Raw genomic sequence first — 18,665 nt, 5'->3', positions numbered from 1 at the left:
AAGCCATGTGATGATTGTTAGTAAATACTGAACATGGGGAGCTCTGGCTCTAAAGAATTTCACGTATAGTTGCTGAGATTGCCCGACGTATAGACATCACTACTATACAAGCGACTTAGAAGCAACTTGGAGACAAAATAAAGCAATTGATACATTCATATTGTCCTTGAGACAAAATATTTACCTCAACTTTATTCTAAAATATGAGGCAAAAATAAATAATCTCTATTTACAAATAAACTTCTTATTTTTTTGCTGTTTGTTCCATTTACCTGTTTGTCTACATTATAATGCCTGACAACCGGCCGACCCAAGACAACTGTGATTGGTTTAAAAAACTACAAACAAGCCAGGGTTTTTTCTCTGTATCAGAATTTTAACTCAATGCAATGGACTGAACTCGTATATCTGAAAGAGAAAATAGCATCTTATGTAACGCACATTGGTTTTATTTCTTAATCATACTGTACATCCAAAATAAACATTTGATAATCACAATTAAAATGAAAATATTGCATTATATTTTAACCCATGTAATCATTCAGGTGGTAGATATTCAACATACAGTATGAGGGCATGCCAACAAATACATAATCTTTCTCTCACATTTTATACAACCACACTTGATTTTGAATTAAAACCCTTTAATGCAAAAAAGCTACTCAAAAACAGGTAATCTTTTTCTGATCTTCCTTCTTTTTAAATTCTACCCACAGCTGAGCTCCCCGTATGCCCCGAAGAAACAAACTCATAATTATGTCTCTTAAGAATACGAAACAAGTCAGATCCTCATTTGCTGACTTTAACTGCAAGGCTCTTGGTTTTAGGCACCGATTCTATTGATCATTTGCTTGCCCACGTGTTAATGCATTATTCTTGCACACAACAAAAAGATCTGTTCAAGATGCTAGGTCAGCATACATCAGTTAATCTGGTTAAATGTTAATTCAAAGGATGACAATGATTTCTATATACACTGCTGGTCAAACATTATTGAACACCCAATATTTTGGCTTTTGTTTGGTTCAATCAGAAGAACTGCGGCCATTGTAAAGACTTTAATATTAAAGGAAACTAGGGGTTGGTATATATTGAGAAAATATTGAGTTTAAAAAAAAAAAAAAAATATATATATATATATATATCTTACTGGAAATAAGAGAAGAAAAGATTTTGACACCAGTTTAGAGTTTAGAAACATCCACCTGAGAAGCCGTTCAGTTCAGTCAAAGATGCACCAGACAAATCAGCAGATGTTTGGACTTTGTCTCCAATTTTTTAATCAAAATTAGGCATTGTTGATGTATTATGAAGCATGGTTCTGCAACTGCATGGCTTATTTTTCAGGTCTGATGGACAATTTAGGAGGAATTTGATCACGTTTCAAGAACAGCCACCATGTTTGTTTTTTTACAGTTTGAACAATAAAAAATTTAACTCGAAAGTGGTGTTTTGACATTATCTTTGTTCCTTTTTGTGCCAGGAGTAGTAATGTTGTGCCCATGATCACTGTTGAGTGTCTCAAAGGGGCTTTTCTCTTATTTTACAAATAAGGATTAGTTTACTTGTCACGAGAAGTACTGCAGCCAGTGATGAGTTGTGAGCAAACATGTTATTTCCAAAAACTAAACACTTTCAAACTATAAAATGAAGTTTTTTGCTTTTCAAGATGCCCATCACACCACTTTCAATTAGTATTATTTTGTAGCCTCTGTGAGCATACTAAGCAAATTTCTTCATCAATGCCTAGCTCTCAACAATCAAGTGATTTTAGTAGCATGTATTAAATCCTAAAATGTGGTTCAAGGTAGTGTAAATAGGGTTTAATATCATACACATCTATTTATGTTAAAGCACAGGGAAAAAAGTGCCTAAAGAATGGCTTTGTGCTTCAGGTGTCTTATTACAGTGAACAACATTTTGAAAGTCTCCAAGTAAATCCACATTATTTCCAATAAAAAGAAAAGTCACACACAATTAACTTCAATATTACTTGTGCCTGGCCTTTAATTAAGTTTATTTACAATGCTGCTTGGGGTTTCACCAAAGTGCTGAACTGTAGGGTGTTCAAGAAGTTTAAAAGGCAGTGCATAATGTATTCTTTATGAAGGTGAACTCAAGGCCAAATCATAAACAATTCCTTAAATGTTCTACCTCAAGAGTTCCCAGAAAATACTTACCTTGCAGTATAAAATCGGATTCGCTGGTCAGTCAGTTCATACAGTACATTCAACAAGTCCTGTTGAAAGTGAGACTTCTGGCCACAGTTCTGATTGTAATAAGAACTAATTAATACACAGTTTTCAGGGAGAGAGGAAACAGAGCACTTGTATCACCCTACTTATGTTACCATAGGGCATTATGGGAGTCGGACAGCTACTGCGCGGATAGGCGTGGATTCTGAAGTTGTCAGCAGCTGGTGGGCTACCGTTTGCCTTTGACTGTTGTCACAGAGAGAATCCACTGAGCGTGAAGGCTGCATGTAAAGGCTAATGCGATGTTAGTCTGACCGGAGGAGTCAGAAGAAATCCACAGAGGCAAGCACACCATGGATTAGCCGAGAAGCAGAGGAGCACGCGAGTCGTGAGCCGGGAGAGAAAACAGGGATGCAGTCTTTGTTTATCACAGCGAGGGAGCACAGCTAGCCACTGGGTCCCAGCTGCAGCCTCTCCTGCTTATGCTTATCCAGCCACTGTAAGATCTGCTGTTTGAGTTCCTCGTTTGGCCTGATCTGGTCCATGGTTAGAGGACTGCGGTTGAAAGGGTCTGTCTGGTCACTGCAAGGAGGACATAATCATTAAATGGTAACTTATTTGACTCCAAGTTTACATCTCATTCACAAGTTTTATTTTCTGACTGTTCAGTAATAGTGATTAATCAGATCACAATAAAGACTCAGGTATCCCACTTCTGCAGACGGAAAAGACAAATAATGACAACCATCTGAAGGAATTCGGTGTTTTGTAGGAAGTAACTAACCTGAGGAGATGCCTTGCTATAGTTGAGCGGTCAACTGTGACGTTGGAGGAGGGAAGAAGAACAGGATCGAGCATCAGAGTGGACATGATGGGATCCAAGAACTCATCTGGGGCATCTGCATACGTCTCCTCCTCCTGTTGCTGCCGGTCTGCATGAGACTAAAACAGCCACAATAACAACAAACCTTTTCAGTGTCTTCCACCCAAATTCACCACAGTGAACACTGCATAGATTCATAAAACAACGATCTGTGGAAAAAGATACATTCTAGTATTATCTCACTGCGTCAAATGATACCTTTATTTTATCTGCAATGAGTCCAAAAGCCACAATCATATCCCCAGGCTTGTTTATCTTCTTCAGTACCCTGACTGTTTGGGAGAAGAGGGTAGGCGAGTACGATCGTCCATCCTTTGGGACTGTAGCACAGAAATTCTCCTCATCACTGCAAAAAAACAGATTTTTTTTATTTTTTTAATTGGAAGCGACAATAGTGATCGCACACAATGTGCCACTGTATTTCTCCTCTAGAGAGAATGTCACCAAAAAGTAATGAGGTTAAACAAAACAAAAGATTTTTTTAACAGTTGACTTCACAATTCCACAAAGAGGAGTGCTCACAACATACCCCAGATTCAGGTAGATGGTGCAGATGTCAGAAACAAGCTGCTGGGGCTTGAAGTCGAACTCACTGAAGTCCTTGACTTTAAGAGCACCCATTTTAGGACCCACCAGGTGCTGCAGGAAGTAATTCAGCATGGAGATGATCCTCTCAGCCAGGAAGGGGTGCACAAAGATCCCCTTGATCTCTGGAAATGAGAAAAATTAAAAAGGAAAACGCACATGGGATGAAGACAAACTCTAACTGGATGAATCGATATGAAGAATCAAATCGTTTCTGACCTGAGGTGAGGAAGGCCAGAGTGCCGATGGTCTCGTTAGACATGATGTTGTGAAAGCGTCCCAGCTGTCCAAACATCTGCAGGCTTGACTCCTTCTCTCTTCGGGCGTCGGGGGCGAGGCCTTCCCACTCCCCTCGATCCCGCTCCAACTGCAGAACCTTGATTTTACTCAGGTACTACAAGATAAAAAAGATGTAGGGATGGGGCGCAAGAAACATTCACCAGATTGAGCGATCCTCTATGAGTGATCCCAACAGCGAGCGAGCATCTGACTAAAGCGGCGCATCGATGCTCTCTGTCCGTTAAATATGCACTGAATGTGAGGAGCACACTTTATTTCCTCTGCACCAGCTGACTCTCAATGTGTTTAACAAATAATGAGCCGGCGCCGTCACTTCACATATCATCTCCCCGAATCTCCGTCTTGCCACACACATACGTGCATGCATGCACGCAAGTATAGCCCTGCAATGCGCCAGACGTGCTCATTTCCTCCGAAACTCTTCTGGTTTTACCTTATACAGCCCTGTGTAGCTTCAACAACACGTTTACTTAAGTTTTTGTATGGAAATGAGGAGGTGTCATATAGATAACTTGCGTCGAGCTGCACAGCGAGAAAAAAAGAAGAGACTGAGAAGAAGATGGACTTATGGATGGACTTCTATAAAAAAAAAAGCTAAATAAACAAGTTTTTATTCATAAGAATTTAAATTGATTGGCACTTTTGTTAACAGTTTATATCCCCATAGTTGATAATCTGTGCAATTAAATGCAAATTAAGCACCGCAACAAACTGAATAGACATGAAAACATAAAGCAGGTCACTATACTACATAATAATAATAATGTGATGGAAATTGTTTTTGGTGATCTCACCTGAATGGCCTCATCCAGTAGGAAGATGGCATCATTCATCAGTAAGTTGAGGTACCTGAGGAACAGAGGGGGGTTCATGGCCTCCAGGTTCTCAGATGCATAGTGCGCCAAATGCTGAAACAAGAGAAGTCAAACTAAATGAAGAGCACACTGGGATCAATCTGCTCAGTCAACTACATTTATGCAATATATGTAAAATCCCCTAGTAATAAACAATACATGTCTGTTTTTACCCTCACTCATTCTATTGCCTAAAACCTAGCTCAGATAGATCGAAATATAATAAAAAATCCTGGACGATATATATCATGATTTAGCATATTTTTCTCATAATTCAGTAAAGGAATAGCCACATAGTAAAGGTTATCTTTGTATTGTTTGCTATTGTTTAAGTTTCCTGATCATAAACTCTGTTATACACCTGATGATGATGATTAAGATTTGTATGTACACCCAAAGCAAAATATTATCAATATGTTTATATGTTTCCTATTCCGCCATCCTGACAATATTTATCTAATACCAGTATTGTTGTACAGTAGCTCATGTATGTTGCCTGGACCTTTTGGATAAAAGTTTACTTGGAAAATCTCAGAAGACAACAGTTTCTTATTACCTTGATACTCTCTCTGTAGTTATCTTTGCCCCACATGTACTTGAGGATGGGATACATGGGTCTTCTGTAGTTGAATTTCTGTTCGAACTGATGAGGATCACCTGAAAAAAAAAAGGAAAACTAAATAAAAATCAGACATTGCTACCTTCTATTCGTTTTCATTTTCTTGAACACACACAGGTGTTCACACACAATCTTCAAACAAACTCTTCGCATGAAGAGAAAAATACCCCAAAGGATCCCAAAAGTCAGTTTTTATTTTATTTTATTTAATGTTAGGTGACCTTTTAATCAAAGACTTCTACTCTTTCCTAGTATGCTTTGTGATGGCACCTGTTAAGCAATCAAATATGGCTTTATCCAATACAATTCAACAGTCCAATGCTGTTTTCATTTACAACAAACATTAGAAAGTCAAAACTTGTGAGGAACCCAATACCTGTAAATTCAATGTCTACAAACACGGTGATGAGGGCCTCGGCCAGCTGAGGCGCATGTCTATAGGAGCAGAAGACTCTCTCTCGCTGAAACACTATTGGCTGAGCTGCACCAGGAGCCACCGGCTCCATGTGGGGCATCACCGCCTCCAAGACCTCTGCAAGCTTTGCTCTTAGATGTGGGTTCTTCATCCTGTCGTGCATACAGGACAGGAAGGATTGACGCAAAAATCCAATTGGGCCTCACAATTCTTCCTTTCAACCGACCACAATCACTGAGAAATGACAAATTACGTCAGGCAACTCTGTAAGTCATGTACCTCTCTACGTTACCCATGAAGACAGTGATGAAGTTAAGAATCTGCTCCAGACTTTCTACAGAAGAAGTCTCCAAAACATCGTCTGCAAATCGCCGCAGGAAGATGATACAATCTCCCAAGTTCTCTGCAAAAAACTCTGACAAACAACACATTTAAGTAATGACTATCACATGAAGGAATGTTCAGCATGAATGAATAATTGTAGTAGGAGTGACTAACCACTTCTTTGCATGCACAGCTGCAGTCATTTATAAAGATTGTTGGTATCAGTATTATATAACCCAAAAGTTAAATATTTAATTATCAGAACCAACTGACATTTTTCATAATACGAGCCTGAACCCTGCAGCATTTTATAAAGTCATTAATGAAAAGTGAATTTTGACAATAACTTTAAAGTTTGATGGGCTTTCAGTTCGATTGTAGTGGAAGGGAAGATCTTTCCTACCTGGTACATAGCAGAGCACAGTATTCTGTAGGGAGGGCAGGGGGAAACTGAGTGCTACATGTTCAGGCCCCTGGTTCTCCAAACCAAGCTGAACCAGCAGAGCAGCTGTGGAAGCTTGGAGGTTAAGGCAGCATTGCAGCATGGCGGGCTGCGTGGTTGCAGCTTTGGTTGACAGGTAAACAATCATCAGACGCTCAAACTGCTCCAGGAGCTGCTCCGACATCGGGTTGCCTGTTCGCTGAGCATCCTGCCACGTCACCTGGAGCCGGTGGAGAGACTGGTTCATCTTCACCATCTGCTCATGGAGTCTGCACAGGCACATTATGCATGCGCACAGGTGCATGGACACAAACAGAACAAGACAATATGGTTTAATGCTGACATAGAACATGAGGAACATACAGTCAACTATCTTTCTGCGGAATCTGTGAAACAAATACTTCTTTAACGTCTTCATCCAAGTTGTGTTGGTGCTTGTCTGAAGGTATGTACCTGTGGAAGCCAAGATGCAGGGTGAGTTGTGTGAGGATGAGGTTTTCAGTCAGCAGGCTGTAAGACTGCGCAGTCTCCACTGGCTGCTGAGGGGGCACTGGGATCAGACAGGTTTCCTTGTCGAGACCTGGTTTAAGAAATTGATGCTCATTTAGACATGAAATGTTGTGTATACTCTAGATTCCTGCTGCTTTAAGTCCACTTATAAAAGCAAAACATATACCAGAGCAGCTGCAGTAAGACTGATTTACTGATTTAGAAATGATTAAATAATGTATTTAAAAAGGCAAAAGGGAAGGGTTATTGATGCTAATTTTCCCATATATTAACCTGTGGCATGCACATTGCGGTTGCGCCTCTCTTCTTCGCTGAGCTCTTTGAGGGCGCAGTACGTAGGGTTGAAGGTGAGCAGTTTGGGTGAACGCGGCCTGCAGAAGGGCTGGCACAGCTTCAGCAGTGCTGCACCCAAGTTTAAGAAGAATGCATCTGAAGCGTACATCTGGAAGAAGATCTCTGGCATCTGATTGGCCCATATTTTGGCCCGGCCAGCATTCGCCTGCAGACAGTTGCCCAACCACGAGAGCAGCAAGTGGCGCGTCTCGCCAGATCGTTGGAGAAAGTTTTTTAAGATCTGGTGTAGCTTGTCATGAAACTGACCCATAAACTGCAACGCAAGGGGAGTAAACAGCATTAGACATTTGTAGTTTTACAATCACTTAGGGTCTGCTCACACTGTCCTCCCGGACCACGACCTGGACTTTAGGGTACTTGTCCCCCCTCCCTCTCCCCCCCGCGCCCCAGCCCCGTTTGTACTCACACTGCCAGGGCCTCGGCCAATGCTTCTTTCTGTCCATACGCCATCAAGCCGTCACACGTCACACGCATTGATCGCGTGTGTGTGGCTTTGTTTACAAATCTTTCCATAGACCTCGGAGTTTTTGTGCGTCTTGTCGACTGTTTTTGAATATTTTCATCCGACCAAATCTGCAGTAAACTCTCCACCCCCACACCACACCAACATGAACCTTTCACCGCCATTGTTGTTGTTGTTAAATGTCGCGCATGGTCCGTCCTTCTATTTACATGTCCGAACAGGCGGACATAACGCTACTGCCGTAGGGCTCGTGCTCGTGCTCGTGCACGTGCGCACGCTCGTGCTCGTACATGTGCAAACGGCTCCGCTAAAGCCCACCTCTTTCAAGCGGGCCGTGGACGGTCCGCTGGCCGCAGTTGAGCGCGGAGCGGGTGCACTCACATGGCTTAAAGGTACTAGGCTTTAGCTGAAAAAACGGTTTTGGCCGCGGCCAAAAGGACAGTGTGATCACGCCGTTAATGGTTTAATTTCTTAATAAAGGCAGACAGCAACATCAAACTAAAGAGTATCTGTTTACCTGGTGGATGTTGGCCTCCTGGACCTTTATCTCCTGGGCGCTGGAGCGGGAGGGGTTCAGGAAGTAGCCATGTCCCTCCACTACACCTGGAGTTTTCAACAAGCAGGAGATACTCAATACTGTTCCCAGTAGGGTCTTCTGGTACTGCAAACCATTAGCTGGGTCTTTGGGCTGAATGTGTTCCACCAATACCTGAGGGGGAAAAGAACAGCTATTGGAAGGATTTGGAGATTTATGATTATGATATTATTGTATGTTATCATATATTACTCGATTAGTAGTGGGCACTGAAATGAGCATTTGTTGTAAGACGTCAAATTTACAATAACATTTGAAAATATCTCTGTGCGTCTCCTGACCTTGGCAATATCTTTATGGTGACTGAAATAGAGTAGAACATCAAGGTAGAAGTAAAGGACAGGCTGGCACAGGTCCAAGTCTTTGACGCGTCCCTGGAAGATATCAAACACTGGTACCATCACCTCCTCGAAGGTACGCACCTCCTGGTCAGAGAGCAGGCCAACAATGACCTCCTCCACGAACTCAACCACGTCCTCTGGTTCTGAAACACAGCGACATTATAAGAAACTAAAAAGATAACTAGATAAGTAAGACAAATACACAAGAAAGGAAACAGTGCTTAACCTACGTGCTCCACGGAAACCTTCCAGCAACAGGTCCAGAAGCTGTTCGTAGATATTCTGGCTGATGTAGATCTCTGGGGTGAGCAGAACCGTCCGTGTGTTTGAAACGGTAAGGTTCTTACAGCGAACAGCAAACGACAGAAGCTTCTCTGGTACCTTCTTTACCTAATGCACAGATAATCAAGTCACTGAATTATGGTAGAGCTTTGGTTGATTTTATGTTCCAATCACAGAGAATAGTCATAATCTCTGAATTATGCTACAATTAGTGCTACAATTACTATAGGGACAAACTTTCACCTCTTCTTTGGCCCTCTGGTAACAAGCAAAGAGGTAAGGGATGGCACACTTCTCTCCAGCATCACGGTCAGCAGACAGGTTAACAGCGCTGCATGACGTCATGTAGATGAGATGGTTTCCTGGCTCAAGTACCAGCAGACGGTTGAACAGAGCCTGGAGTACACAAATCACTCTGTGTGAAACATTTAGTACATCTGCTTACTCACCCATTGAACAGGTCAGCTGGTTGATCTGCTCTGGTAGAAAGTTTTACAAATTAGCGTTAGCTGCAGATCTTGGCCTCGATAGTGACTGATGGCTGCGCGGTCACGCAGGGACCTACCCCACGGTTGTGCATGGTGGCACATGAAGCCATGGTAATGTCATTAGATGATTACATTTAAATGAAAGTTAACTTTATATGACGGCTTTATTCATAAATTATGAGCATGCTTGTGCAACATCAACCTTATAGCAGCAACGTTAACATTTTTATGGCATCATCAGTGACTTCTGAATCTGCACCCCTGCATCACCTGCCTTTAAACAAGCACAGCTGTGACTGCTGTCACAGATAATGTCACCTGGATCATAGTGGCAGGTTCAGTTACCTGAGACGGCTTTTGAGTGTGTTTTTCCTGTTATCAGTGGTGTTAACTTCTACCCAGCAGCACCAAGATGAGGTGCACTGATAACGTGAATAAACGCACTCAAAGGTTGCCTCCTGTAACTGAACACCTGCCACTAGCATGTTTGCATGTTTACAGGTGACACTCAGACTCTGCCTGCACAGCCACGAGTGCATTTCACAGCATGTTAACAGCAGAAACAGAGATAAGCTGAATAAGATGGCAGTGGAAACATGCGCAAAAATAACCTTCACAATAAAGGTCTCTGAACGAGAAGAATTCATAACAATAAAATTGTTGGTGATAGTATTGTGTTATTTATGCATTAGACTAAAGATAACTGCTGTTTATGGTCCATTACAAATGTATGTATTTATTTAGTGATCCTGATTCATTTACTTTGTTTATTTAATACTACTATGACTTAAAGGTGCATTTCAAATGTTTTTTAGTTTCTAATGAAGTCAAACAACGTTTATTTTCATTGGGGGGAATAACCGTCTAATTAAAATCATAAAATCTTCAAAAGATGAATTTCTTAAACTTCTGCATCTATTTTGTACATAATGAGCCATTTCATCACCAACCATACCAAACATTTAGTGCTTTATTGAGAGGAGAAAAACAAGACACATTGTTGGCATCTGACCTGTTCTATGTTGTCCATGTCCAGCCAGTCCTGTCCATCTAGATCTGCAGCCATCTCCTCCAGGTAAACACAGCGAGGGGGGATCCCATTACCTCCTCTCAGACTGGGGTCACCTGGAGTGATTAAAACCAGGGTCCTTAAACTAAAGGCTGCTCAAATCATATTACACATAACAACCCGTAAAGCTTAAACCTCTCTAGGCATGGATACCGGATTAATCTTAGCTGAGAAATAAATCAACAGCATTAACATCAACATTAGAATAAATAATACACAGGAGGATTTCATGCACAGCAGGTATTTACTCTGGTTTATTTCAGACTGAGGAGGCAGCAGAGGAATTCATAACTATATGAAAGCAGGGGGGCTTTTAGCCTCCATTTCCTGATCAACATGACTCATCTTTAGGCAGTCTCACTGGTTAAGAGACCCCTAGTCATCTCACAGTGAGACTTCACAATGTGGATGCTCTTTGTATTTTATAGGTGGTGAGTCATTTGTTGCAGTACTTACTGGAAACTTAAAATTGGACTTTAAAGATAGCTAGACAACACCACTAAGGACCACTAAAGACAACAGAAAAAACTACTTAGGGACATGATCAGACCTGTCTGTCTGCCTGTCTAATGTCCCTTCCAGCTTGAAGCAAAAACCACAGGGAAAGTGGTTTACTGGTATTGTGAGAAACAAAGAATTCCTTTATCAGTAAAGGTATTTTTCAGTCTGTTATCATGTTACACACACAGGCCTGAAATACATGCACAAATAGGACTTATTTTGATGCATAAACTGAAGAGAGATGTCAGAGCGAGAGGGCTGCCAGAGCAGTTGGTCGAGTTGGCCTTGAGGTTGCCCAGGAGGTGAACTGGCACATCTCCAGTTACCGATCCACCTCCATACTTGGTCCAGCGACCCTTCGGTTCCCAAGCAAAGTCCCTATGGACTGAGCTACTGACGCTCCTAAACCTGGATTATCTGACCTGATTCTACAACCCTGTCTCGCATAAAGGGTTTTACACTGGCCTCACGGTGGTCAACTTTGGTATTAAACAACCAATTCACGGTAGAACTGCTGGTTTACTATTTTCAGTGTGTTACAAAAAACAACAGAGTGACCCCTTTTACTGGTGTCCAAACACAAATCCCGTTTAGCAACACACATGGAGCTACATTCCAGTATGTGTATAGACAGTAATCAGGGGTCTTTGGATAAACCTACAGAACACTCGCTTGTCACTCTTTAAGTCATGGACATGTTTCTAAACCAGAAACTAGGCAAAGGCCCAGTTCAGTCATAAACCAAAGCAACACGACACAATTTGAAAGCTAAAGCGATAATTTCACTCTCAATGTTCATAATCCAAAAAAAGTATGCTCAAAGTAAAAACCAGCTTGCCCTCTATATTGTACCCCATTCAGACCGACACTGTGATGGTGTCTGGGATGTATCTAAGTGGGTCACAAGTAGGAGTGTGACGAGATATCGTACCACGAGATCTTGAATTATGAAAATGTGATGATATTTCTCGTCAAGATGAAAAGTTGTATGTATACTTGACCGGGCTACACTGCGGCTAACACGAGCACTATGCAAAGACACTTGCAGCACCACCACAGCTCTCTGCTGAAATCAAATTCAAGAAAATATTAAAATTTAAAAATTGTTAAAATCTTTTCTCGTCTCGTGAATTCAATGTTGTGTACCGCGTATCGTCTTGTGAGCTAAGGGTCTCATCACACCCCTAGTCACAACCCTTCTGCCGACATGGATTGGATATGAGTTGAACACTTTCCGCTTCGGTGGTCGGTCATCACTATTGAAGGTGAGAATTACTTCAATGATACTGTTGTTTAAATGTAAATTAACGGACCATAAAAAGTGAGAAAGACTGAAGAATGAAAGAGAGATGGAGATGAATAAAAAGACTTTGTGGACAAGGAGAGAGCATGACTATGCATAGAAAGAGAGAAATTAAACTGACACTTAACTTTTATGTGGTAATTATTCAATGAAATCCACTCTAACTCTTTATCAGTCTCATCTTTCTAAGTGCTTGGAATTTAAAGACGGACTGGAGTGTGCAAACAATAAAAAGCAGGGTTTAAGCTGTGACAGCTGTCTCATATTAATTGATTAAACACGTACTCAATAGAGCTGAGTCCTATGGACATATGCTGTATGAAAGGGGTATAAGTTAGAGTTCAAAGTCTCATTGCTCCATTTACTTACTGTTGTCCAGAGTAATGAGAAATATTCGCTGGATCATGTGATTGACATTGAGCTGTTCGCACAGCTCCTGCCGGGACAGGAAGGAGCGGCTGATCTCTGCCACGGAGTCGTCATTGTCATCAACACTGTCTGAGACAGAGTTGTCCGACTCTGATTGGCTTTCTCCCGAGTCCTCCACTGTGATACAAGATAGAGAGGGTAAGTATGAAACCATACGGATACATTTAAGTAGACTTGTTCCGAAATGCCATCAGCGAGTATGCAAGTCTATGCACCAATTCGATACTACGTCATTTAGACCCAATTTTTGGGGGATGTAACCTGAGCCAGGCCATACACAATGATAGCACCGGTATCGGATCGGTAAATCTCTAAACTTAAGTCAGATGTTAGAACGACCAAAAGACCCCGTTCAGACCTGTTTCTAAAATCTTTCCTGAGTGATCAGATACAAGCTGGCGTGACAGATGTGAATGTAGCCAGGATGCATTGAGGTCCAATCTCTCAGACATTTGGACGCGGTCTCTTTTAGCAGAGTGAGCGCACGTGTCCTGGACCACACTGAAGGACTGCCCATACAACTGTAAGCGGGACAACGTACTCATTCACTTGCTTTGTCCATGACATCTGAGCTATAGGTAACTCTGTGTATTCTGGCTGGTTTTCTGTTTGTAAACATTATCATTTTAGTTTTTCTCATATCAAAGAGACCACTGAGAGTTAGTCGTGTGTTTTGGATGTGTATATCAAACTGTCAGCGATGTGACACAGGAAGACAGTAGACAATAACCTTATTTTTAGCTTCATAAAATGCACCCAATATGAAGGGTATATTAATACTAACATTCCTGTTCTTTTTTTGCAATGTCTGCTGTTGCTATTTAGAAGCCGGAGAGGCTGTAAAATGGATAAGCACATTTAATTCCCTTTAATTCCCTCTTCATAATAAGTTGTTTATTATTTAAAAGCTTTAGCGACAAGCTACAAAATCAGGAAATTGGGTTTTCTTCAGCAGAAACTTAAAATGACTCAGTGTTAAATAACAGTAAAGTAAAGCAGATATCTGAAAATACAAATGAAGTGGTGCAGATGAGAAACTAAACTTTTAACCACAGAGATTCAGATGGAAGCTACTAAAGTCCTGAGAGCTGAACACAGAGAATAAATAAAATTGTCTTTCCTCTGCTGTGCTGCACAGGTCACCGCAGGTAGACATCCTTATTTTTAGGTTCATAAAATGCACCCGCAAAAATCTGAACATATTACACACTCATGTGGGAAAAACTCTGCTGCCAGGTTTGAACTGACAGACTGAGAGCTGTCCACTCGTGGTCGGATCACTCTGGGCGGATGTTAAAACGAGGTCAAAAAAGACCCAAACTACCATGAAATAAAAAATGTTGAAGCTTCGTACACCAAAATGATGTAATATCTGTATTGTGTTATGAACTGCACTTCTTCTCTGGACTCTACTCACGTGGTGGTTCAGCAGACTGTTCTGGTTTCTGTCCTGATGCAAACTTCTTGGCATCAGCCAGAGAGCTGAAGAGGGCAGCGAAGGGGTTGCAGGAGATGTTCTGGTTGTTGTTGCCCTGGTCAGTCATCTCATTGGGGCTCAACACTCACTCCCTCCAAGATCCCAGCCTTAAGGAGCGATGCGGACAGAACAACTTAGTGGCAATGAAACAAGACTTGGACAGTATGTTTCCCACTATCATCATCATCACCTCAACTAAACAGTGAAACCATACAGAGCTGCACAACTTCAGTATCTAATCATTAACAGTTTGGTAGCTTTTTAAAAAAATCATCACTTCATTCAAATTAACTCCTGGCCACCACATAACTTTGATATTTTTTACCAAATTAGTTCCTGCTTTACATCAAAATGTGCCATAAATTATGTGATCCCCCTTTTTTTGTTTGAAGTCAGCATTATTGGAAAGGTGTAGTAGGGCATCTTCCTCTTCTTCTTGAGGTATTAAGGCAGACGACTGGGTTTTAATGCCCCATTCTGCAAACATTTTCTGCCTCTGTACCTCGTATTTTCTGCATGTTATAAGGACATGCTCAACTGTTTTTAATCTCTTGACAATGATTACAAAAAACTGCTGGATATTTTCCAGTAATTTAAAGGACAGGAGGGACGATATACAATTTTATTGCAGAATAAATTGTATTTATTTGATAGTTTGGGTCACTTCCTTAAAATCATGTTCATGCATTTTAGCAATGAGATGTGCTTACATCTCAATTAGATGTAAGCACATCTCATTGCTGTCTCGATCCACCTTACTAGTATAAGAATCTGAGCTTTGCCGTTTGAGCCGCAGAATTGAGGTGGCTTCCCACACTACTTTGTGTTGACAACTCTTCTTTCTCCTTGGTTAAGCAAATAAAATCCTTCAGTATCAGACACACAGGACTCTGGCATTTTCTTTTCTGGCTTCTTAATAAATTCTTCCCTAACAATATTAAAATATTTAATTTTAGAAAGTGAGATAATAGTCTGGAAACAACACAAACATTTCTCTTTTCCCTTTTTCCATACATATCCAGACCTGGAAATTACTCAAATGAAATTCCATACTGCGTAGGAACCCTGAAATACTGTATTAAATTGACTATTGTATTAAATTGACTATTGTATTAAATTGAGTTGCATATTAAATTGGGCCTAAAAGCTAAAGGTGGCATAAAGCCTGTGCACACAACTTTCTATGCTGCATGCAATGCTAAGATATTACAATGATCATTATTAACATATTCATATATTTATACATCATATTTTAATGTTAAACATACATAAGGAAGGCACATTGAATCATTCAGCTCAACTGTATCTGTGCATGGCTACGTTAGTGGCTCTCTTGCCTACAAGCCTGTATTTAATTATGTTTTTCACAAACGTATCTTTGCTAATAACACGTTGCATACTTTCAGACACATCTTTAAGAAAAATATTATTATCAAAGAATTTGGCGAGCCCCCTGCAGTGACTCTGAGGACCCCCTGTTGATGGTCTCTGGTGTAGAGAAAGGGGAATCAATAACACGAGTGCTCCTGAACATATGGACCGGCTGTCAGGATCACTGTTGTCACGGTTACCCATCAGTTCACTCCAGCACCTTAACACACTTTACAGACTTACACCCGTGTCACTTTGTGGAGCGACTTCTCCAACCAGCCACTATGATGCTGTTTCAAACGTGCTATGTCACCTATTACGAAATTCAGCAGCAGCTTTAGCTACACGACGCGAGTTAGCTGACTAGCTCGCAGGGTTAGCAGCAGGGCTAGTTAGCTCGTTAGCTCGCCTGTGGAGCAGCAGGCTAAGCTGTCATGGGGTCACCACGACTCTTATTTCAGCATTGATTTTATCATACGTCACATGGGTTCCGCGTATTATTAGTCTAAATAATGCATAGAAACGATACAGACGGCTGTCCTACCTGTTTGAAGGGAAGAAGTGTGTGTTTTTGATTTATAAAATTGCTTCTACGAAACCAGCAGCAGCTCCTCAGTGAATTGAAATTGTAAACGTCATCAGAACGAGACGACGCGTCTCCTGAGCTGAGTAACTTTAAAGAACAATTCCTTTAATAATGCTCACATCTACGGAAGCCTTAAAAGGCCACACACTACATACATTTTATTAGTCACTGTCCTATTTCCTTTCATTGTTGGAAAGTACTGCTTCCTAACATCAGCAGAATTATTTGGACTGAATTCAATAGATGTTTTGTCCCCAATCAGGTTAAAATCATATTAAAGTTGTACACAGATATAACCCATGCAATAACTTTATTCATACATTTAGACCTGGTGTTTCCCCTGTATGTTCCTTCTGTGAAGAGGAGGTTGAGTCCTTGTCTCATTTATTTTATGCTTGTACTCATTCATGTCACTTTTGGACTCAAATCTTTTTATCAATGTGGGAAACTCAGAAGGTCCTGGTCCCTATAACAGAATATACGGTCATGTTTTTTAATGTAGAGTCTGACAACAAGGATGTTGATAACATGATAAAAATGATGATAAAATAGCTGGGGAAATATCTTCACAAGGCCAGATTTCTTCAGATTCTTCCAAGCACACACTTGTTTTACGTTGAACTTCAGATATTCTCTGCATCTGTATGTAAAGTATCTGAAAACAAAAGAGCTTTAAAGACTTTTCACAGCTTGACGAACACTATGCACTACATTGCCCCATGATTTCAGTTGTTGTTGTTTGTTTGTGAAATCAAAATGTATGTTTATGCGTATAACTCCTCCCTGTACTTTTATTTATTTTATAATGTAATATTATTGCTAATAAATAATATATTTTCAGTAAAAAATAAAAACTTTACAAAACACGAAATGATTATTTTATCAGACCCCTTTTTTCTTTGTTTTTACGGTCTTTGTACATTTAATGTTATTATTGTTTCTACATTAAGAAATACATTTTTTCTACTGTGTATAACTCTGGAGCATGTAAGAAAATTAAAGTTTATATACATTTTCAATAAAAAAATAAGAACTTTACAAAACATGAAAATATTATAGAAAATGCTAAATATAAATAGATAACAATGAATAAATAACAACTCCGTATGGCAGTATTTTAGATGAGGAAATGCAACTCAAAATAAGAGCAATGTCGATTAAAATTCTCCACATTAAACTAGATTTGCAGTAAATATTTGTGAACTGACAGTTACATAAGACAGAAGACACAACTTCCAATTTCATGAGGAAAAGTGCATCTCTTTTGAAAAATACCTGAATCATATTTTGTGAGATACAGACTTGACAAAGTTTGGTAAAAGGACATAATGTACACCAGCATTAGCAGTGCCAGGGTCTGGTTAAAATAAAGTGAAAACTATTTTAACAAAATAATAATAACACACGGACTCACATTGTATTCAGAGCTAAATACGTGTAATTTGTTGAGATCTTATTTTTTCTTTTATTCTATAATGTGAGACTACCTGGCTTGTTGTTCGTCTAATGTGTGCTGACCGTCAGCAGAGGGCAGCAGCCGTCTGCATCTCTGACTGGGTCTCTGAATAAATCAGGCTGAAGCCGTCTTACATTTTTGCAGATGTGGCTACAGCTTTGATCCACGGTGCTCTCCTGTGAAACAAATGGTTGAATTCAAAGCAGTAAAGATGATCTTATACCGTTTATTTTTTTTTCAAGAGACTGTGGGCCTCCCCTGAAAAAAGTGTGGGGAAAAGTTGCCTGCTCACCCCCTTTTTAATAGTTTCACTCAAATTCCTGGATGTCTGTAGTATTAAAGCTATGTTATTTGATAGACACCCAATTGAGCCACAGTAGCTTAATATTGCTGTTTGACATAACACCAAATACATGTTGCTTTTTAAAGGTACGTCCTAAGGCTTTAATTAGTTTCTGACTCTAGGAAAAGTTTGAAAACAATAAAGTTCAGCCAAACTACAGTACACCTGAACTATCTTTTTGACCAGATCACATACATTTAGGCTATTCTATCTGGTCTTCTTAATGCAATAACTAATGTCTCTTATGAGGCTAGAAACACAACTACTTCTTCTATCACCTTGAGAAGATAATTGCTGCTCTGACCGGAGCAGCTTTCTAACATAACATCTGTAAATGTTTCTTGTTATTTGTCGAGCGCTTATCTTGTCCAGATGTGCTGGCAGCTCCCCTCTTCACTTTAACCTTTTAATATTCTGAACACAAACACCTAAAACACAAACTCTGAAAAGATTATTAGATTGTCTTATGAAATTTTCCAG

General features: G+C 40.3%; 1 protein-coding gene across 1 annotated transcript; it reads right to left on the bottom strand.

Annotated features, from left to right (window-relative positions):
* Positions 1 to 449: 449 nt before the first annotated feature.
* On the bottom strand, positions 450 to 16,406 carry ube4a (ubiquitination factor E4A). The gene is made up of 20 exons (XM_083914604.1): positions 16,345 to 16,406; positions 14,370 to 14,536; positions 12,893 to 13,069; positions 10,663 to 10,775; positions 9,406 to 9,558; positions 9,111 to 9,270; positions 8,821 to 9,023; positions 8,462 to 8,653; positions 7,401 to 7,734; positions 7,071 to 7,197; positions 6,579 to 6,886; positions 6,131 to 6,266; positions 5,813 to 6,003; positions 5,374 to 5,474; positions 4,758 to 4,871; positions 3,883 to 4,057; positions 3,608 to 3,788; positions 3,277 to 3,424; positions 2,980 to 3,137; positions 450 to 2,777 (listed from the first exon to the last, which is right to left on the bottom strand). Exons 2-20 carry the CDS (start codon positions 14,494 to 14,496, stop codon positions 2,642 to 2,644), a joined length of 3,234 nt encoding a protein of 1,077 aa, XP_083770730.1. The 5' UTR covers positions 14,497 to 14,536; positions 16,345 to 16,406; the 3' UTR covers positions 450 to 2,641.
* Positions 16,407 to 18,665: the final 2,259 nt, after the last annotated feature.

Source organism: Echiichthys vipera (assembly GCF_963691815.1).
Source record: "Echiichthys vipera genome assembly, chromosome: 5".
In the NCBI taxonomy this organism is placed as follows: domain Eukaryota; kingdom Metazoa; phylum Chordata; class Actinopteri; order Perciformes; family Trachinidae; genus Echiichthys; species Echiichthys vipera.
The sequence above is the reverse complement of the archived record's forward strand: the minus strand, read 5'-3'. Positions and strand labels throughout refer to the sequence as shown.

Excerpts from the sequence above, each read along its gene's own strand:
- ube4a (XM_083914604.1), bottom strand. The coding sequence starts at position 14,496 with ATGACTGACCAGGGCAACAACAACCAGAACATCTCCTGCAACCCCTTC. Across the intron at positions 9,271-9,405 it reads ACCAGAGGGCCAAAGAAGAG|GTAAAGAAGGTACCAGAGAA; the intron begins GTGAAAGTTTGT and ends TCTGTGCATTAG. Across the intron at positions 4,058-4,757 it reads TACTGGATGAGGCCATTCAG|TACCTGAGTAAAATCAAGGT; the intron begins GTGAGATCACCA and ends TTTATCTTGTAG.